This window comes from Coccinella septempunctata, chromosome 6 (assembly GCF_907165205.1).
Source record: "Coccinella septempunctata chromosome 6, icCocSept1.1, whole genome shotgun sequence".
NCBI lineage: Eukaryota > Metazoa > Arthropoda > Insecta > Coleoptera > Coccinellidae > Coccinella > Coccinella septempunctata.
In genome coordinates this window covers 33,402,095-33,425,593 of record NC_058194.1, presented here as the reverse complement: position 1 = coordinate 33,425,593, position 23,499 = coordinate 33,402,095, and the positions used below count along the sequence as shown (strand labels likewise).

The 23,499-nt window shown below is 39.6% G+C and overlaps 1 protein-coding gene across 1 annotated transcript in view; it reads left to right on the top strand.

The window, feature by feature from the left end:
* The window catches only part of LOC123315236, a 55,309-nt gene that overhangs the window by 19,783 nt on the left and 12,027 nt on the right, over nucleotides 1-23,499 (top strand). Inside the window, exons 2-3 of the mRNA XM_044900852.1 lie at nucleotides 20,050-20,324; nucleotides 23,265-23,470. Coding sequence (XP_044756787.1) covers nucleotides 20,050-20,324; nucleotides 23,265-23,470 — 481 coding nt within the window. The remainder of the gene's footprint in view (nucleotides 1-20,049; nucleotides 20,325-23,264; nucleotides 23,471-23,499) is intronic.

Genomic DNA, 23,499 nt, shown 5'->3' with positions numbered 1-23,499 from the left:
ATACCTACAAGTTTCAATTTTTCTTTACGCGTGATGCTAGAATGTCACACAGGAGATGAATCAATTTAATTATAAATATTTCCTCAGTGTGTAAAAAAAATCTTGAACTTGCGAAACTTTTCCTTCGTTTCGTCTATGAAAAGTTGCCATATAAATGTAAATGTCTGGTTGAAATCCTTTTCCGCTCTCGAACCCATTTCTCGCTTTAAGTTGGAGTTTGGAAACTTTAATGCATATTTTCATTCGTTCCTGAATGTTTGATGAAACCGTTCCACTTTTCTGAGAACCGAATAGGTATTTACCCAGACAAAATTGTTGAAATTTTGCAAGTTGGCCGTCTTATAATATCCACACTCAAATTTGGCTTCATTTTCTTCAATAATAATAAAATTTCGTGATAAAGCAGTTAAATAGGAGTAATATTTATTCATCCATAAAAAACGTATCTAGTTGAAACTCATTGATCATTATTTCTAACATATATTTTTTTTCAGGTAAGTGTGACATCTTATTTTGACGTTCTCATCATCGGCACTGCGCAGTAAGTAAACAAACTTCACACAACTCAGCCAATTCGAAGGAAATGAAATAACCCTCACGTAGCACGAAAAAACAGCTCTTGACAGTTAGAGGCGACAGCGTTACGAATGAATGGCACATACGTGATGTAATTTCATATTTCATAAGCGTCGTGTAAACAAAACACGTCTAGAAAATTACACTAATGACAGTCACAGAGAGCCATATTGGACACGAAGACAAAGTGTACCTCTCGGGCTGATTGAATATAACGCTTAAATTGAATCCTCCATAAATACGATGGAGAAATTGTTTAATGACTGGAAATCGACGGAATCTGGGAATTTAAAGATTGCGCTTTCCTGAGGATGATGCGTATAGACGCGCAGTTAATAACGACATGAATAAATCATGAGATGTACATCTCCATCGAGGACCGTTCACGATTTGCTAATTAAGTCTGCCTCCTGGCCCGTCGTAAAATAATCTAGAAAAATTCTCAGACAGTTAAGAGACTCATTAACTCATCACAAAGGATGCCGTTCTTCGTTAAATGGTCCTTTATTATCTGCAAAGTGATTAGCAGAACTGGTCCCATACGGAAGATAAAGATTTTTTCCTTCTATGTTCAATTGTGATGTCACAATAGGTAAGGTTATGTTCCCTAGAGTAGACTTGTCACTTGTCAGATGTCAAATTCTCATTTAACGAAACCATAGAATACGGCGGCTCGGTTGAGAGCGATAACCGCCGAATTTTTTCACCTCCTTCGAAACAATGCGTCGCAATGAGGCGAAAAACAAAGGAAGCCCCATCGGCGACGTCTTTGACGGACGTGACCGGGTCTGTTACTCCCGCAAACTCGATATTTTTTGCACGTAGCGGCCGTGATTCATAGCCATCCGGTCCGAGGGAAAAATGATGAAAAGCGACGAACGAGTGATACTCGAAATTTGAAGTGTTTCCCATAGAAACCTTTTTTCATGGGCGCGGATCGGTTTACAACAGGGGGATGCGCCTTCTGTTGCAGCCTGTGAGATTTTTATTGCTCGCGGTATGTGGAAAATGTGTCAAGCTAGGCTCTACGTTGGAACACGAACCGTCAACTGTCAAAATACCGACGTCTACTTGACAACTCATTTTGAAGTCTTGAAATGTCAACTGTCAAAGTTCCGTAGCCTACTTGGCAACGCATTTCGAAGCCTCGTAAGTTCGAAACGGCTTAAAGCACTTGGAAAGGATCAAATCTCAATTCAAGCACTGAAGAAGCTGCCTAGTTTTTGATAAATTCAGTAATAATGGGTGTTCTGCTTTATATGTCACTTATGCCCGTTTTCTTTTACGTATTTAAGGCAAGCTCAATGCCAGTCTTATTTATGTGATTCAGTTATCTTTCATAGCTTTTCGGCGTTAAACTTTTCATTTGGTTAAAGTTTAGCCTACCTGAAATAAGTCGGTGCAAACAGGCATTTGTACACTTTTTCCATCTGAGTGAAATTCTTCCTTCACATGAGATTTGCATCCTGTTGAAATGAACGCAGTCTCTTCTGGCATCATCCATATACAAGTCCCTCTCATTTCATCTATTCGCTCCCTTTTATTAGCTCAACAACGTCATCCAGCTCATCGAAATGCAGACGAGTTGTATAAATTCATGACAACTTCACCCTGCCATAAAATCCTGTTATACGATTCCCAAAACGGAGGATAGGAAATTGAAGTGGTTTCGATTTCAGCCATGAAACCTTTATAATTCTCGTGTTGAGTCATAACAATCCAGCGAAAACGAACGATGGAGTATCTATCATGCATATTAATTAAAAGAATGACCAATCGGTGACTTCTCCACATTCGTTCAATCTGTAAAGCATACCGCATCCAAACTCTCGATGATAGAAAAAGTGAAAGGAATCCTTCTTGATGGTTGTGCCTTATCAGGTATCCTAAGAAACATATCAGCTTTCCTGCCCCTTTCCAAAGTGTCGCTGAAAGGTTTCATCTGCTCAAGTTCAACCGAATACCCGCCTACACTCCCAGTGAATCCTTATTTTTAATTAATTGTCAGAGATACCATTGTAACCGTCAGCAATTTGAGAAAGAAACTCGAAATGGGTGGGCTAACTTACTCCAATGGGATAGGGCTTTGCATTCTGCTTGGGATTATCTTGTTTTCTCGATAATGTAGACCCTTAACCTATCCAATCATTATTGTAATCGATTTAAGCAACCCTAAGGATAGTGGAGGTCATTCTACGTTATATTTTAGGTATTGATTCTACCCAACTAAATTGTACTCTCAATACAATTTTCTCAGCACTCATTAGTATTGTTTGAATCCGCTACTGGCTTAAATAAACATCCAACCACATATATTCCTTTCAAATCTTCCAGACTAGTTGAAGATGAAGATAAACCATTCGATGTTCTGCTGGTGTTCAGGAATTTGTAGATCTGATAAAACGGCGATACCAGAATCATTCACCTGAATGTATTCAATATCGAGTGGGTTTTCCTTCCATGTCTATAATTATATGCGGTGTTGATGTTCATTTAATTGGATGTAGCCTAGCCATTGGTTTCGTTGCACGTAGAGTAGGATATGAAACATGAGATTTCCTCAATTACCAACGGTTTTTCTCGGATTTTATCTCGACATATGTCAGCTGTCATTTCAGGTGATTTTACGTATCTCGCATGAGTTTTATTGGTATCGACAGTGTGGGCATCTGGTAACATCATCATTGGTTTTCTTCTTGTGCCTAAAGTACAACGATTTATATTTCTGTGGATCACATTCTTGTCTTTGAATTTCGTCCGTTTGTGTACGGAAAAGGAAAGATTATGAACCCTCTGGAATGTCCCCACCATATATTCCCTGGGTCATATTCAACGTGGGCGACTCAGGAAGTATTTCTCGACGTTAATCTTTTCGAAGTGGAACATGAGGTTATTTGCTTCATTTGACGACCTATTCAGAGAGAATTCAGCATGGTATTTTTACTTCCGCGTGTCTGGTACACTCCCAAGCCAAAGACAATGGACGGCAAAGAAATTCGACACTCCATGACTGACGAGTAGTAATTTATTCGAAACAATGCCAGTGGTCTGAACCGGGCTCCCAAAGCGGTCAGTCTCCGGTTGTATGTTCGGAGAATACTCAATGGAAACCTGCTCTCATGTGATGTTATATCTGCCTCAAAAGCTCCATTTACCTTCTTGAATTTGTGAGATGAATCCATTACGAGATTCACCGAAAGTTCAGGTGGAATTAACGATAATTAGGAGCAGTCATCGCCCAACTGCCTACCAAATAATATACTCTTACTCATCTGCTCTATATTCATGGGCAAAACATAACTCTCGAGCATTCAATTAAGGTTAGGATCGAGATGATTGAATTAAATGGATTACTCGTTGGAAACTGCATTAATTATTCAGTTTTTTTAGTGGATGTTGTCGTCAATTTGCAACGAGGGACCTGTCAGCCTTTAGATTTTAATAACCACTGCGAGAGACCTAGATGTGTTTGCTACACGCATCAGAGATGATGGATTATGTTGACTTGAAGTAGTTAACTTAGATTATCGTTGCTAATTTGCATCCACGATGGTTTGTTCAGTTCGAAAACGATATAAATATTGCAGGATTCGAATTTGTTGATCATTATTTTCGATTCAAATAGAATAGTTTTGCAGCGCCAACTTCAATAATGTTTCAGAAAACCTTTGATGAAGTTGCTCAACGGTTTGGCAAATGTTTCCCCAAAAATCACACCTGAGTAGCACGAAAGTCACTATTAAGTCGCCAAAAGGTCACAAAAAGGTCGCGAAAAGATCACTCAGAAGTCACAAGAAAATCACGCCAACGTCACCCAAAATTCAATCCGGAATCGCTCAAAAATAAATGACTGATGACCAATTATGAGCATATAGCTCTTGAATTCAACATCGAGGTAGTCATTTCAGTCCTCAACCACTTGATTCACCTGATTTAGCACCGTGTGACTGACTGTTTGTAAAACTTGAAATAACGCCCCAAGGAATAGAGCTGGTTTGGTTCACCGCATTTGTTTTAGACCGTTAGATACAGGTTTTTCTTCGTTTTTCCGTCGAAATTCTTCAGTTCGGCTCTGATAGAAAGATAAGCCGCGAATGGTTGAGCTACAACCGACGCATAATATGCATATTTGGTAGTTATTAAGGTACACCAAGCGCATACATTAAAACCAATACCGGTGGTTATATCCACAAGTGGACGTTATCCATTTCTTGCCCAAGATTTAAGATTCAATCAACATTCTCGAGTCCAGAGACGTTATTTATAGATCTGGTAATCTTTCGATTATTTTCAGAAGGGACACATCTCTTTATAAGGAGACATTTAGGCGAGGAAGAGAGATGTAATTTATCTTGTTATGGTTTTCAATTAGGACAGGCAATTCCTTGTGGGAAAATTGATTCCTTTGTTCGAAAATCGAGCTGCGTTCACGATTAAATGAGGGAAAATTCAATCTATAGTTAGGAGGTGATCGTATTGCATTCATGAGAAGAACCAAGCACTTTTGTCAAAGTAAATTCGACTTTAAAACAAAAACTGTGTTCTCAAAGAAATGAGGACCTGCACTCTTGATGAATGAGGACTTATAACTGCAGTTTTTCATTGGGAATGTGTCACCTGAAACAGACTTCTTTTCGGATATTAAAAATATTCAGCGTTTCCTCCACAGTAAAACTTCCAGAATGAAGTCTCCTAGCCAGTACATTTTCCAGATATTACTGTTTTTATTGCGAGAGCAAACGGTGCTTAGAAAAATGACCGCTCAGTGTTATGAAAGAACGTTCGTTGAAGTTTAGTATCAACCGCTGTAGGGAGGGGAACAAGTATGCAAATTATACAGAGCCGGACTGAGAGATTCGTAGAAATATTGCATGCCAAACGCAACCGAAATCTCTTCATGAGTATCTGATTTTCTCTGGATATGTTAGATCAGTTTTACATGCTTCATCAGTTTGTTGAAGATCGAAAAGCTCCACTTGTGAGTAGTAAATTCTCGTTTTGATGTATGATTCACTAATCTTGTTCTAAGCCTCTGACTCCCACCCTGTCTTGAAGGGTTGAAAGGGACAGTGGTCATCATCAGTTTGACCCTATTGGAAGAGCACAGATGTTCCTGTTTGACGGTTTCTTTTTGCACGTGCATCCTGCTGAAGTACTTCAATATTGATGCGAACATATTCATTAATAATTTCATTGAACAGGTTCAAAAAAGACTGAAATTTTTTACATATTGGCTATCAAGTCTGTAGGATGTTGGGATAGGTCATTTTGGAAAGGATGATTTGCAGCGTTATTCAAGAAATCCCAAAATTTGTCTCTACCCCCTGATCCCACGTGAATTGAATCTCAACCACCATCAGATCAGCAAGATACCGTGTAACCACAGAGTTGAACAACCCACGACAAAAAGATCCGGTTTCGGCAAGGATATAAGGTTACATTTACGGACGTACTTTATTTTTCGTTTCTTTCAACTTCCACCCGCTAATTATGTCTGTTTTTGTACTTTTTGGCGAATTTATAACGTCCGGAATCGAGTTCAATCTCTGGTTTTTGGGACGAAAAGTAGGTCGAACTCCCTAAAGTGTTTCTGTCAGTTCTGCTCAGAGAAATGGAGTTTAAATCTTCAGCGACGATTTGCGGGTTTGAAAGCGGTTAGATAACCTCTAATTTTAGAATGTTAAACGTCGCTTGGGAAATTTCTCATTGACTCAAATTGAATGTAATTAAATGATAAACTTTATGAATATCCTTCTGACCTCGTCTTGGTTCACTTACAGTATTTACGTGTGGCTGAACACTTACCGTATTGAATTTATGTTTTGGACAAAACGAATCCAATTCATCATCCTTCTGAGCCTTCACAGATCAATCCTTCTAATCTGAAGAAAATAGGTGCTATGTTTCTTATTCTAGAATGGCTTTTTGATCACATAGAGCTTCTGTTTGAAAGAGAAACATGAATATAAGTAGTTGACGTGACCGTTATGATACGAAAAAGAGAAATGCTACTAGAAACACTAATTAAACCACATCTCCATTCGAACTAAATCCCCATATAGCTGAGAAACCACAGTTGAAAGTTGCGTTATCAAATATCATCGTATTTAAGTTCATAAACCAGGAAATTACAGTATTAAATCACAACCGTGAACAGACTCCAGTCAGTCGAGCATAAAAACATATATGAAATTACTTAGAAAACAGGAATGGCTAGCAATAAACACATAATATCTCATTGGATACTGCTACAAGAAACGATTCATTCAATCTATTGGCCGGAGTCATTCAACCTGATGATGGTTACAAACGCTGTTCCGTGTGAAACTGCGGAAAAGTTTATGACCATGTTACATTGTCGGCAGAGAAACTACGCGAAATTTTCGAAGGAATTTATTATTCCCAAAGTCTTCAACCATTCCACAACAATTCCAACTACAATTCATAAACATGGCCTTAATTTTGACTTGTTGAGGTAGAAAGTGCATAAAAATCATTCTGACATTTGAACATAGACTAAACCCCTACATGTGGCGCACTGTACGAAACTAAAACCATAACTTGTCTGCGCAAATTTTTGAAGATCTCTGTAATTTCCAAGATTTTCATATCTTCCACTTCTTCTACCATTTCGAATGACGTTTAATTTTATGGATGCTAGTGCTATAACTCATTCCCTGGAATTGAAATCACTTCTGAACGATAATTATGATTACCATCTAGAATAAACGACTCCACATTGGTTTTATTGAGTTAAGGAGAGGAATATCTATTTATTTTATGGTTAACGAAGATGAACTGGAAGAACGCGTGGGTTGTTCTTAATTGAATTAGGGAATGACCAACAATATCTTATCTGATAGATCGAGGGGGTTCTTCTTCTGTAGACACTATGATAGAGAGAAATCGGAGAAGCCTTCAACTAGATTTTAACTTCGATGCACTCAGACTCTTATTATTGGTGAATACTTCCCTCAGAATGGGACAAATATGTTCAAGTTTGGTGTGTTCCAAGCTCTTCCAATCTTTGGTCCTTCAATCTCAATAACACGAATACAACACACAGTATGTCCAGGCAGATGGATCAGTGATTTGATGTAGATAATTGAAAAAAAAATTACTGTATAGTTGTGAATGAAATGTTGTATTTTTATGAAGATGCACAAGAATGGGTGGAATACGAAATTCCATTTAAGTGGGACGCACTGTACAAACGATTGCAATCAATCTTTCCTTCTGGATAATTGTTTACAGCGAGATCCATCAACGTTTATATATAACGTAACAACAAATGCATTCGGTCTAGTCTAGATGAAATCATTCTTGCCATTTCTGATCAAGGAAGGATCTGTTTGTTGATTAATCGATTGCCTCAAAAGGGAAGTAGCTTTCTCGTATCCCACGATATGAATAAGTTGCTTTGTTTCTGGATCAGTGGATCCTGTCGTTGAAGACTAGAGTGTGCATATTTTCAATAGGCTCCAAAGTAGCTCGACGCCTGTTGAGAATGCAGACCTATTACTTTCTTATTCTGAATATCATTATTATTGTTATTATTATGGATTCAACCTCAGGGTTTCATCGTAATGATGCTCAGCCAGTCGTTGCTGAATTAACAAGTGAAATTCTATATGAGATGATTTCTTGATAGGAACGGATCATATTGTTCGAAATTTTTCATTAAAATCCTTTATCTAGATGTCGTGGTCGATTCAGAAAGAAATGTGGTCAAGTCCCGTGAGATTTCAAACATCTAGACCACACCTTCCTATGTCATAAACTCCCAAAGTGGTGACATAAAGAGTACGTGGGAGTTTGACAATTTTTTTTCTCAATATTGAAGTCGAGCGCTTAGTTATAATTTCCCACCGTACTTGTACCTCATTATATGTTGGATCACGCATGGCATGATTTTAATTGGCAGAGGTAATTGAATCTACAAAGGACGCACTGTATGATATCATATTGGGAGGAATAATGTCATGGAGGTTGATGCACTCGAATGGAAATGGAACTGTTCGTATTATCTAATCTGAAAGTGGCTGACATTTATCTGTTTTTTTCGTGTTAGACTGAGCATGGCTAAAAATGGAATGAGAACATGAACTTTCGTTCATATCGATGGTCTTCCTTCATTTATGCTGGTTGGGGAAATTTTCCAATACATTGGTTAGATGTAGCTAGACGGAGATTCGTCCAAAGTTTTTTGGCTACTGTAAAATTGCGCCAGATGACGTGCAAATTTTGAAAAAACCCTCAGAAAATTATCCTACAGCCTAGTACTCAACTTGAAGTTGAAATTTTTAGGAAAAAGTCCCAAGAGAGTCCAGCAACTGGATGGGTGATCAATCTGCTCATGAATAATAACAAACTCAAAGTTTCTTCGGCTCTGGTTCTTCCTCCAGTAGCGATACAATTCACCAGCTTTCATTGATCAGTATAATCCAACATCTCCTTTCTTATCCGGCTGATAATAACGATCCTCGATGATCTTTAGACTACCGGCAACCGAAATTAAACAGCACACATAATGAAACGTTAAATTACAGAGATTTTACATGCCTCGAGCAGTCTGTATGTGCCATTTCGGCTTCTTCTTAGGCATTCTTTCTGATCTCGTTCGAATTACACCTGTCGTGCACCATTCATTAAGAAGGTCGAGGAATTCTTGAATGGGAGCATAGTAACAAGATGCTTCATTATTTCGCCGGTATAAGTACTCGATTTTTTTTATTCTTAACCCAATTGCTAAGTAGGAATGCTGCATTCGCGCTGAAAGATATGATTGGTTTAATGAGGGAATTAAGTTTCGCACGTTTTTTGTTGAATTTTCGACTCGTTATAAGCACTACAAGATCGTGGACTCTATGAAAGTTTCAAACGTCGCTTTTTATCAGTTATTTCTTATCTGCCCACGACTGGGAACTATTGAAATGAATCTACCCATCGAGAAGGCTCAACAGAAACGTTGATCGTAGTGAGAATTATGCCCGGTGTAAATATTTGGATGTTGAACGTGTGCAAGCAATGAATTCAACCCGATAGTGTTCATATTTCATCGTACTTTATTGTGTCCGACGTTGTGTTTGTTTTGGTTTGATGCCGATTGTGGTTTGATGGAGGAATAGGTGGGGAGTTGGCTGGATCGTTGACCTTAAACTTGAAAAATTTCGTTTCCTGTGTTTGCAGAGGGATACCAGTCAACAGTATCAACTGAAGATAATTCCAATTCAATTACATATGTTTCAAGACTAGGAATCAAAGATGAAGTCTTGGTTATGAGTTCATTCAATGAAGGTTCAACAAATGAAATATACCTAGAACTAGGGGTGTCACATAACAGGGCTCTAAAGGCCCAGGGTCGATTTTCAACAGGTGGTTTTACTATAAAATCCTTTTCGTAATTTAGCCTCTGGAATCACGTCCGCTAATATAATATATTCCACATTCGGTGGGCCCGAAAAAAAATCCAGTTCTCGTCGGATATCAGATCCATATTTCCAGGGTTTCTGCACGATGAATATTATTCCCACAGAGCTGAAACGTCTGTGGCGGTCCGACGACAAAGACGATCTGCAATTGTCGGGAAGCGGCGCCCAGACTGGACCAGATATACGCCAAGTTCAAGTAGACGGAAAGCTGAATTCCGACCGGCCGTTCGAGATTACAATATATAGACGGGAACAAAGGATTTGTGGGTTTATGCAAGACGGATTTGCATACACGGCACGGTTAGATACCTAGGAACGTCTGTCATGTGTCTATGAAGTGTTACCACGAAACAATATTGGCATTATCCGACGTTTGATCGTCCTTAATCCGATAGAAAGGAGGAATACGTCTGTTATCCTATCTAGTCTCTAGCAGAACAGATCAATAGATGGTGCCTCAATGGATCTATCATATTTACAGGGGAATATTGGAGCATTCCAGTACGAATGATTGACTGTGTCCTAGTCCAGTCGAAACAAATGATCAGTAGTCACTCGAAATAAGAAGAGGGGTCACAAATTTGTGTTTACCCTGTAAAATATCCTCTTATCTGTCAAGGGAACTTAGTGCTATCTGTTCTTGAACATCCCTCTCCCTCCTCTGTTGAATGGACTAAGATCTAGAATGTTCCCTGAAGAATTGCTAGAGAAAAACGTAAAATTGGGAAAACAGACGTCCATCTGGATTTCCAAGACGTTTTTCGAGGAGAAAGTTCGAGATCAGACAAATAGCTTTCTTAGCGATGGGTTCACTTTGCATAGTCCAAAGTTGAAGATCGAAAAAGTCTTTTCTCACTGATAAAACGACTCAGAAGTAGGAAAATGAATCGATTTTCTACATCCTTTACTCGAGTCAAGCATGGTCAAGAAAATCCTGCCACTCGTCTATCAAAGAGAAAGTTGGGAAAATCTCAGCCACAGATTCTCAGGCAATTCCTACCTTATATACGCCTATCTGTCGAAAAATGAAGATTCTTCTGGTTTTGACTCCCTTGTCATTACGAAGGGAGACACACCTTCAAGTAATATTCAGACAGATGCGCCACCTATCGTCCGGTAGGGGGATAATCCACCTGAGACGCATATACCGTCTGTAGATTCCTATCAAAGCCAGTCAGATTTTCTTCTAACAAACGCAAAGACTCTAACTTTCTTCTTGGACACTTAAACTTTCGATGCCTTCGAGGTATCTCTGTCGGCACTCTTCCCATCGTAAATAATTTCGTGTGGGCACTCGACGAGGTATCATCAACGGTAGAAACGCGTCTACCGACAGGACAGGTGAAGGTTTCATGTCTCCTCGCCGACAGGACCCACAGATACGTCGATAAATCCGGTAATTATTACCTGAGGCTCCGTTTTAAAGCCGGCCATGAATCGAGGATTAGATATGCATAGTTTAGATCCGCTGGATTTACGTCGGACCGTGGGCGTGTTGACGGTAATCCAATTGCGATGTGGACAGTCGATGTGTGGAAAAAAGCGTCGGCTTTGCGTGTATGCAGGAGGCTCCAAGTTGGTGATTTCTATCTTTTAGGTGTTTCGATTGAACGGTATCGAAGAATAGGGGATATGATCTTGACTATGCGGGATTGTCAAGCTTCTATCGCCCAAGATTCCGATTTTCATGGATTCTGCTGGTGTTAAGCTCTTCAGGTTGGATCAGATAAAAAAGACCAGACGTTGTTTTTGATCAGTCATCGAATGCAGAGTAGGTTTGGTAGGAACTGACATCACCTGGTCTCAAAATACCTCAGCATTGTTAGCCTCATGGGACCAGAAACTGGCAGTAGGACGTATAGCCATCACAGTTACGGATGGAGTACATAAGAACATCAGCTGCAGATGGCTTAGAGTCGAAAACTGCTCTGATTAGGGCATAATGAAGATCCTCACTTGGTTGTGGTTGTGGATTTCATCGATGCTTCAACAGTTATGCCATGAATTACGAACTGGGTCAATTAAAACATCCGAGAGGCTCTAAACTGAGGAAATATCATGAAAAACCGTTGAAAATCAATAAATACTTCTAGATTCATAGACGCCGAAGTTCAACATATCTTCCAAGTCAAGCCATCGCGAATGCTTCCAGGAAAACATATTTTAATACACGTCTCGCCAGGTTTCTCCATTATTCCCGTGTTTCGCGAAGGAAAACACGGTTTCCCAAGCGGAAAATCCCGTCGCAAATCGCCACATAAATACGCCAAATCTCTGGATTCTGCGTTTTGGGTTCGTAGAAATGGAAAACGACGAGTAATGGTGGTCGGGCTTTTGCCGGTCGTGGAGATATGATCGTGTTTTCACGAGGGACGCAATTTGAATGCTAATTTGCAGACCGCGTAGTAGGTACGTGATGGTTTTACGTACCTACGGGCCGTCCAGAAAATTTTGATAAGCCCACAGTTCGTTTTTACGATGGAAAAAGTTTCACCGACATGCCTGCGGGTGCATAATCGGTTCCAACATTCTGGTTCATCATTTCCAACAGATTTCTCATCATAGACTTCATTCTAAAAGGGAAAAAAGTCCCTGAAGAAGTAAAAGCTGTCTGTTTTCTATATCACTTAATATATTATTATACTGAAGAAGATATAAACCAGTATGTACCATTTGCTGCATTTTCAGACATGCTCCACTTATTCAAGAGAAAGTATGACGGTTCATTTCCCAAAGAAACCATGAATGGTACAGTGAATTTCTTTCTTCGCGTCTCTGCTTGCTTCCTTCTGTTTTTTGTCAACTTCCTCCTCTCCGAGTTCCTCTTCCTGCTTCTTCGAGATGGAAATAAACAGCCTTGAACTTACCTGAACCTTGACGAAAATAAGATGCGTCAACAGCTGCATATTTTATTAATTTCTCCAGTGGGCATATGCCTCATTTCACTCTTGAAGCAAGTGGGAGGAAGACGACGTTAGATGACGGTTCATCTCACGATCTGTGGGCGTTAGAACACAGTCCCTTTTTGGCTTTCATTCAATTCTCGAGAGCAGAGAAACGTCAATCTGTCACGCGGTTCCATTCAAGTGGGTGATCCAGATCTAATATCCTAATCTCCGTCTCATTCGAGTATTTTATATTCATTAAAGAACCTTAAGAATCGAATACGAAAGAAATTTTAAAGCTGTTGTAACTATTCCATGAGAAAAACATATTTTTCGTCCATGCTGAACTCAAGAGACCTATATTGCCAAAATTGAACTTGATGTAACACTTTTCACTGCTTGGTTTGGGCCCAGATGGTTATCCCGCTATATTTCAGAACTAGAACTCGCAAATTGGTCGTTTTTCGTATATTCTCCCGCTGTATCCGATCCCTTTTTCATCGAAGTCTGATAAATGAGAGTTCAGGACGTTTATTCAGATCATTCTGCCTGTTATATCGGATCTGTATATAAAGAGCCTCTTAGTCCTGGGACCAAGGACTCAGGGATCGTTTGCGAATGGCAATATGAGAAAGGAAAGGGGATTACTAATAAGGTCACGTCAATTTAGCCCTGTTGTTCTGAATTTTCGGCAACCCCAGTCGATATTTCGGCAGCTTTCAGATGTTTACGCTAAAGATCGTGATGGAAAACAACGAAAATACCCCTCGAAAAAAATTGCTCAGAACTTCGATAAAATTATATGATAATTTACGTAAAATACAAACAATAACACAGCTAGAACCTCATCATATAGACAGATTGAAAGCAAACCGAGCAAAAACAGGGATTGACCCTGGTTAACTCCAGTGATTTATCATTAGTTTAATTTTAAACTTGCAAATAACTCCGAGCTATTATTAGAAGTTAAAAATAACCCTCTTTAGCCAGTACCTACTTGGTTTGTCTGCGAAATATCATTTTGTGGAAAGGGTGGGTCTTGAATTGTCTCAACACTTACAAATCTAAATAATTATTCATCATTTTCCACAGAAAAACACCAATAAAATCGTAATGGAATCAGAAACAGCTGTGCTATGTTCGACGAACTCACATGGCTAGCAAATGATTAATACCTTTTCCCCAAGTTGCTTGAAAAATGTTAAGCACGCGACAAATCTTCTTACCGGAAACATTCATCTTGAATTTTCTGGGAAATATTCTATAAAAAACCCAGAAGAATCGAGTCAAATACAGACACACCACTATGAACACTTTACTTTCTATTTCTCACTTCAAATCATAGACCTCAATCAAAGTCTATGCTCCACATGCATGTCTCTTCATAAAAATCGTGTTTTCCCGAAACGTCAAGTGCTCAAATTTCGAAATCTCTGGTTGTTCTCCGTTTGACACGTATCGAATATCAACAAGCATATGGTAGGACCGATGGGTTTCTTCTTTGCGTTGACCAGTCCGTTATTGTTGTGAATAGGACGTTATGTAACCATTTAAAGCCGTACCAACAAGAACCATCTGGTTGGACACCGAGAAATACTTTTCTCGAAGTGGAGATAAAAACAGGTAGCTACTTTGTATTATGACTACTGTATTGAATAATGCAATCGATTCATGTTGGATCTCAGGTTCTATGACCCTAAGCAGAGGCGGCTACGGAGAGGAATTACTTGAATGCAAACTGTCAAAATTGCATAGCCCTCATCCACCTCGTTCATGAAATGATTCGGGATTCTAAGAAACCTAGCTAACAGTTGTTAAGATGGAATATATTATGCAGAAAGTATGATATGAATATCGAATAGCAGAATATTATAATTATTTTTAGGACTTGCTACGTAACGATGTTATGATCTAATAGAAGACTCACTTCATTGAGTTCCAAGTAAGGATATCGACATTTTGATCATGGTTCATAGAGCCGCTTGGTACTAGCAATATCTTCTGAATGAACAGCAGATTTTGCCGGCAATTTTTCTCAAATAAACCCATTATAATATCTCTTCGCTCATCTAATCAGGCTCGTAAACGCCCACCAAAGCTACTTTAATTAGCAAACACCGCCGTTACAGCTGCCTTTGACTTATCAGCACCAGAAGCAGCTGTTTTTTTTCAGTGCTGTTCTGAAACTTAGTCATCGGGGATCCATTAGCTGTATCGTTTGTTGGATTTATATCCACCGATGAAACCTTCAAATTTCTCAATCAAAAAGCTATCAATATCAATGAGTTGTTGTTGGGCGTTCAGATACTGGTAATTATAAAAAGGGTGGGTATTCTTCAAAGGCAGAATGTGGGTGATTTGCTTCAATGAATATCCCTGTTTTATTCCTAATTGATTAAGTGATAAACGAGAATTAACAGGAGGCTAATTGCCTAATTTATTTAACCAACGGGGGAAGAATTATATTACATTATTCCTATGGAGAAACAGTCAGTCATGAAGACCCAAAGAAGAGAAGTAATAACTGTGATTTTTTCAACAAAAAGCTGCGGAAAATAAGAGAAGCCATCGTTCAGACTATGAAATATGCATATTCACGAAAAATTCATGAAGTTTTTCAACTGATACATCACATCCTTCCCTAAAACCTCCCAAACTACCTTTTTTCATCTCCCCCAACAAATGAACCTAGAAAAACCATCAGATACCCTTGCGTGCGAAACAGGCACAGAAAGGCACATACTTCCAACTTCCTTCGCAACATAAATCACCTTAGATGATCTTGGGAAAATCCCGAGTTGGCCGTAAGGATACCTCTCAGAAAGATTGCTCCTCATTCCTTTCAGATTCAAAGCGAGACCGGCCGCCCAATGAATTAAACACGTGACCGATATTGCGCCTTCTTGTAAACAGATACAACCCATTTATATCTGGAAAGGTTGATGGATGCGCAGCGCGCGGAACAAATGACCCGAAATCGAGGAAAAGAACGGCTTTTGGCGCTATAGGTTGGATTGATTGTTCGTAACACTTCCACTGACGTGGTGGGTGTATGAAAGGAGGGTTTAACATCGAAAAATCTAAGAAAAAACGAGGATCAGAGTTAGGCAGACCGTTGTTGAACAATCTCTGCATTTGCGAGCTAAATTTCAATGAGTCAAAAATCTGAGCAGCAAACTCAGGATTCCAAATTGATAAATTCGTGAACTTCCTGTGGGTTCTATTGTTGTTTGGATCCCCCTGAACTACGCCTCTGGAGGAGAGACTGTCTTTGCTTTTAATCCGGAAAAGGAAACTCCTTTCTAGCCGGTTCCTTTCATGATAAGTCAAGATGCCAAAGATGGACTTACTCTTCGAAGTTTATCTTACGCTTCGCCGTGGATAAACTGTTATTTCTTCGGAAATCCCCAAAGTTTTTTCACAAAGAGACGTGTTCCGGTTCTGCGACACGAGTGTAGGATAGGTCCCTAGGGAATCCAATGAAGAGAAAAGAAGGTTAAGGTTATTTTCATGAACAATCCACCGACGACATTGACACGTACACACCAGTAACTCTGCAAGACTGTAAGGGAACCTTTAAACTCGAAAACTACAAGACCTATAGAACCTTCCATCATGAAAACACCTGCAACGTTCAATCGAACCCCCATTAACGATGTTGACAGCAAACCGCCGGTCCATTCCAGTTTTCCCACAGCTTCTCGACCGATGAAAGAAGGATTCTGTTCGGTTTTTGCCCCAACAATAAGATCGGTAAACGACGGAATGAAAATACTCCACGCTAGTCATTCTTCTGCTATAGGAAGCTGCCTGATGTTGTCCTTATAGGGAAAGTTACACAAGGCCAGAGTTGCGAGCCATGAGAAAGAAGGGTTATTGTACGTATAAAGTGTTCGGAGAAGTACCAAGTGACATCAGTCAATTTATCTCCGCATGGTCTATAGAGTTTACGATCCAGAAAAAATCCGTCTATGGTTTGAGCCAATTGAAATGACACTTTTTATTGGAATATGCCACTAGATGAAGTAGTCGAATCTTTCACAGATCCAACTGGTACTGTACAAGATGCATTTTAGATCAGTTTTAAGGCAAAGAGTCTTCTTTGTTAAGTTAGTTCAAATAAGCGGTAGTTCTAATGACTGGTGGTAGATGTAATAGCTGTCTGCACGAAAATCTGTATTTTCCGGATTTGTTAGCAGCTCACGATCAATTCTCTTCAGCGTGAAATCAATCCAAGTCCTTCTACAGTTAATCCAAGTAATAGACCATGACATAACCTCTTTGTTTGGCAGCAATTCATTCTCGTAGGCGCCATAATTGCATGTATATCATGTCGGGGGCGTTTTATTGAAAATGTTTTCCATATACCGAGGGTCTAAATCTTAATCCACCTCCACAAAACGCCGGACAGAGAGTAAACTAATAATTTCAGTCACGTCTAAAGGCGCTTCCTCTCTCTATGATTTGATAAGGCGTCTAAAAGCTTTAGAACATTAGATTTCGGCTTGGTTTCTCGTAGGAAGAGGGGAAACGTGCTATTTTCGGAGGGAAAACCGATATTGGCGAGAAAAGCACTCGCATGTTGACCAGAAGGTAGCTCGTAACATAAATTTTCGCAATGAAGGTTGAACGTTTCGGTAGATAGCGTTAAACACAGGTTTTCCATTTTGAAATCGCCAACCGTGAAGTATAATCTACCGGAGAAACTCGACAAGTAGTACTGGAGTGGAAAGATGGGTGTTGAGATACTTTTTTGTACATTTTCGTATCGTATGATGCCTGTTCTTTAAATGTATAGGACAGTTTTCGATGATAATGAATATCTGAGCCCAGCTATGGTTAGGTAGAAGAATAATCTAGTTCTGTGATCAAACGTCATGGATATTAACAATGACAGTTGACAGGACTTTCGACCAATGGGGAGAGCTTTGTATGCTTGACATTCTGAAGGGATTCTAACGCTTTTCCTGGAACATTGCCTATTGTATCTTCGCGTGGACTTCCTGCCTAATGAATTTCAACGAAAAAATCTACTTTTTTCCCGTTAGCTCCGAGAATCGATCTTCCGTGGGGAGCAGAGCAGCGGATGGAAAAACAAAAAGGCAAACATTTGCCTTCATCCATCATGTCCTGTCCATGGGTCGGTGTGTGGGCCCGTTGAACTCCGATACTCCGCGAATAATCGAGTGTGCCGTGGCTGATCGATATCTATTAATGCTCCATTGAACGTTCGAACAATTGCGAGCGATAATGGCGGTATCGTGGACGGCGAGGAATTCAGAGTTGGCGGCATTGAATCGGATCTGTAATTATCCGGTTCCGATTGGGATTTCCGAATCTACTGTGTTGGTTCCGGATCGTAAACGCGGTTTGATGCGTAAAGTGGAAGAACCTTCAACGATTCACAGTTAACACTTATATAATCAATGAGTAACACGTCGATCAGATGTTTTTCAAGGGGTTAAGAGTGTTTCTCTTTCAGTTTTTGCCTTGTCCTGAAACAGCGGTGTTCCACAAGGCTCAGAACTGTTAACTATGATCAGTAGTGGAGACAATTACACTACTCTGTTGCCTTCAGTAGTATTGCAAGGCTGGTTCCCGACCACCAGTTAACTTTGATATTCATAAAACCCAATCTCCACTGACTTGAAGATCTCCAAATGAAAATAAATGAGTCAGAGCTATAAAACACGATCCAGCCCAAGATCAGATGTTTTTCAAGGGGTTAAGAGTGTTTCTCTTTCAGTTTTTGCCTTGTCCTGAAACAGCGGTGTTCCACAAGGCTCAGAACTGTTAACTATAATCAGTAGTGGAGACAATTACACTACTCTGTTGCCTTCAATAGTATTGCAAGGCTGGTTCCCGACCACCAGTTAACTTTGATATTCATAAAACCCAATCTCCACTGACTTGAAGATCTCCAAATGAAAATAAATGAGTCAGAGCTATAAAACACGATCCACTCCAAGATCAGATGTTTTTCAAGGGGTTAAGAGTGTTTCTCTTTCAGTTTTTGCTTTGTCCTGAAACAGCGGTGTTCCACAAGGCTCAGAACTGTTAACTATAATCAGTAGTGGAGACAATTACACTACTCTGTTGCCTTCAGTAGTATTGCAAGGCTGGTTCCCGACCACCAGTTAACTTTGATATTCATAAAACCCAATCTCCACTGACTTGAAGATCTCCAAATGAAAATAAATGAGTCAGAGCTATAAAACACGATCCAGCCCAAGATCAGATGTTTTTCAAGGGGTTAAGAGTGTTTCCCTTTCAGTTTTTGCCTTGTCCTGAAACAGCGGTGTTCCACAAGGCTCAGAACTGTTAACTATAATCAGTAGTGGAGACAATTACACTACTCTGTTGCCTTCAGTAGTATTGCAAGGCTGGTTCCCGACCACCAGTTAACTTTGATATTCATAAAACCCAATCTCCACTGACTTGAAGATCTCCAAATGAAAATAAATGAGTCAGAGCTATAAAACACGATCCACTCCAAGATCAGATGTTTTTCAAGGGGTTAAGAGTGTTTCTCTTTCAGTTTTTGCCTTGTCCTGAAACAGCGGTGTTCCACAAGGCTCAGAACTGTTAACTATAATCAGTAGTGGAGACAATTACACTACTCTGTTGCCTTCAATAGTATTGCAAGGCTGGTTCCGGACCACCAGTTAACTTTGATATTCATAAAACCCAATCTCCACTGACTTGAAGATCTCCAAATGAAAATAAATGAGTCAGAGCTATAAAACACGATCCACTCCAAGATCAGATGTTTTTCAAGGGGTTAAGAGTGTTTCTCTTTCAGTTTTTGCCTTGTCCTGAAACAGCGGTGTTCCACAAGGCTCAGAACTGTTAACTATGATCAGTAGTGGAGACAATTACACTACTCTGTTGCCTTCAGTAGTATTGCAAGGCTGGTTCTCGACCACCAATTAACTTTGATATTTATAAAACCCAATCTACACTGACTTGAAGATCTCCAAATGAAAATGAATGAGTCAGAGCTATAAAACACGATGCACTCCAAGATCTCGTTCATCTATTTTTCTCTCAGACTGATAGATACCCATAACTTATCGTTATCATACCCGGGTTCAACATAATGATTATCATCTCATCGATATCTCTTCCATTATCTAATCTCGCCTATTTTTTTACAGCTGAGAGCGACATTTGTACGTTCGCCTTGCGGAAAAACCACTTCTCCAGCCAGCAGAACTTTTCCGGCAACCTATTTTGTGCGGATAGTAGGCCTGCCGCCCTGAAGGCCCTGTATTCTTCGGCGGCCAAGACCCCGGTGACCACCATGAGACAGCTGGACCGATGGAGAAGGGACGGGCACAGATCTTCGAGGTTCTTCATGTGCACGCCCGTTTTGGGACAGAGGAGGAAGAGGATCAAGTGTAACGTTGACATAGAGATAGAGACTAGAGTGGTGAGTAGATCTGAGAAATATCGAGCTTGAGCGATGAAGTAGGTCGTGATTTGGGTTATTGCCTTTTGAGAGGTGATACTTTGGGTTTATTTAATACCAATATATCGCGTATATTCTAGAAAAATTATCACAGATCGGAAAGTGATACACATTCCGAAGAAATAACTCTTTAAGTATAAAATCTGAGAACCACAGCGATCTTGAAGCAACTGTTCGGTCTTGACCAAGTTTTAACTGACCCCATCTTTATGGGAATTTTTCGAAGGTCACATTTAGAGTGGATTATCTTCCAGAAAAAGTATCGCAGATGGAAAAGTGATACACATTCCGAAGAAGCAACTCTTCTAGTATAAAATCTGAGAAACACAGCGATCTCGAAGCAACTGTTCGGTCTTGACAAATTTTTAACTGACCCCATCTTTTTGGGAATTTTTCGAGGGTCACCTTTAGAGTGGATTATCTTCCAGAGAAATCATCACAGATCGGAAAGTGATACACATTCCGAAAGAGCAACTCTTCTAGTATAAAATTTTAGACCCACAGCCATCTCCAAGCAACAGTTCAATCTCGAGTAGCTTTCAACTGAAATTTACAATTTTTGAAAAATGTCATTTCGGAGATGAAAATCTAAACGAAGAGAGATAGTCTTACGATTTTATTTTCAATCGATTCTGCGTGTTCGAAAACCTTTATTCCCATACCAAATTCATGGATCTACGACGCTTATTTCAAGAAAAATGAATTTTTTATTTTTCCATCTTTCACTTTCGAGTTCACTTTGAAAGGCTGTCTACAGTGCAATTTTTCATTAGCTCGTCAACCCAATGGTTTTTTGGGATCTTCAAAATGACTAGTATGAATTCCTTTCTCTGGAGGAATGATTAAACACCGTATTTCTCAGAGAGAGGACCAAATATGTGATTTCAGGGGGGTCTAACCCCTTGCTCATTTTTGACCCAAAAATTTGGGATTTTAGAATTCGAGTTTTTGATCTAGTATTGAAGCCTGACTAGTGCTGATTTCGAAACTGGAAATCTCAATTGGATCGGACAAGTATAACAGGAGATATCGCAGATTGAAATTTGCAATTTTTGAAAAATGCCATTTCGAAGATGAAAATCTAAACGAAGAGAGATGGGCTTACGATTTTATTTTCAATCGATTCTGCGTGTTCGAAAACCTATATTTCCATACCAAATTCATGGATCTACGACGCTTATTTCAAGAAAAATGAATTTTTTATTTTTCCATCTTTCACTTTCGAGTTCACTTTGAAAGGCTATATTCAGTGCAATTTTTCATTGGCTCGTTAACCCAATGGTTTTTTGGGATCTTCGAAATGACTAGTATGAATTTCTTTCTCTGGAGGAATGATTAAACACCGTACTTCTCAGAGAGAGGAGCAAATATGTGATTTCAGGGGGGTCTAACCCCTTGCTCATTTTTGACCCAAAAATTTGGGATTTTCGAATTCGAGTTTTTGATCTAGTATTGAAGCCTGACTAGTGCTGATTACGAAACCGGAAATCTCAACTGGATCAGACAAGTATAACGGGAGATATCGCAGATTGAAATTTGCACTTTTTGAAAAATGCCATTTCGAAGATGAAAATTTAAATGAAGAGGGATAAGCTTACGATTTTATTTTCAATCGATTCTGCGTGTTCGAAAACCTATATTTCCGTACCAAATTTATGGATCTTCGACGTTGATTTCGAGAGAAATGAATTTTTTATTTTTCCATCTTTCATTTTTGAGTTCACTTTGAAAGGCTGTCAACAGTGCAATTTTTCAGTGTCTCGTTAACCCAATGGTTTTTTGGGATCTTCAAAATGACTAGTATGAATTTCTTTCTCTGGAGGAATGATTAAACACCGTACTTCTCAGAGAGAGGAGCAAATATGTGATTTTAGGGGGGTCTAACCCCTTGCTCATTTTTGACCCAAAAATTTGGGATTTTCGAATTCGAGTTTTTGATCTAGTATTGAAGCCTGACTAGTGCTGATTACGAAACCGGAAATCTCAATTGGATCGGACAAGTATAACGGGAGATATCGCAGATTGAAATTTGCAATTTTTGAAAAATGCCATTTCGAAGATGAAAATCTAAACGAAGAGAGATAGTCTCACGATTTTATTTTCAATCGATTCTGCGTGTTCGAAAACCTATTTTTCCATACCAAATTTATGGATCTTCGACGCTGATTTCGAGAAAAATGAATTTTTTATTTGATAGCCTGTCTACAGTGCAATTTTCCATTGGCTCATCAACTCATTGGTTTTTTGGTATCTTCAAAACGACTAGTATGAATTCATTTCTCTGGAGGAATGATAAAACACCGTACACTAAAATTGAATAATCAATAACGGAACATCTCAACCGTATGGCATAATTTCAAATCGATTTGTTGTCGTATAAATCGAAAGGCAATCTAATCCACAAAGTTACGAACAATCGGGCAATCATTGGAGCTCGAGTAGTCGAGGTTCCAAAACAATATTATCCTCGTTTTATCGACTTCCTCACCGGTTCATTTCACTGAAAATTTCCCTCGCGAAGCGATCTCTTTGATGTCGAAGTTCCAGGTGGCAAACGATGCCACACACGTCTAGCATCCAGCCCACTCTTCCTCTAATATACATCGAAGATAAATTACCATCCAAGTGGTCTATTATTAGATCGTAACTGTTGTACCTGATGCGTACAATGTCAATGTCCACGTTCGTCACGCTACAAAGACAATGGTTTTTCCATCTCCAAGCTTTTGCATCTCATTTCTGGACCACCTTGTATGGGCAAATGATAACTGCCTCGCTGTACTGAAACGCTGCAAGCACCAAGAGTCTTATGTTCAAAACTTGGGCGTTGTGGTGCACTGCCCAAACAAAAGACTCTTCATCTCCTCGGTCACAACTTAGCAACTTCGTTTGTCATTCCAGCCTGCTGCCGTTGAAGAGCTGAGACGATGGACCTCGACAGAGGCCTTGGGTGATATCACAGTGACTCCAGATTGCCCCAATAGGATACCTGCAAACGTGACCCAATGTGGAGAAGATCTCACCGATGGTACTGTAGTGTCTGATGACGAAGCCATCGACCACAAGCTGCCATCTCCAGAGGAACAGGTCCAGGTGGTCGCCCTAAAGTAAGTATTTCAACAAATATGAACTTCCA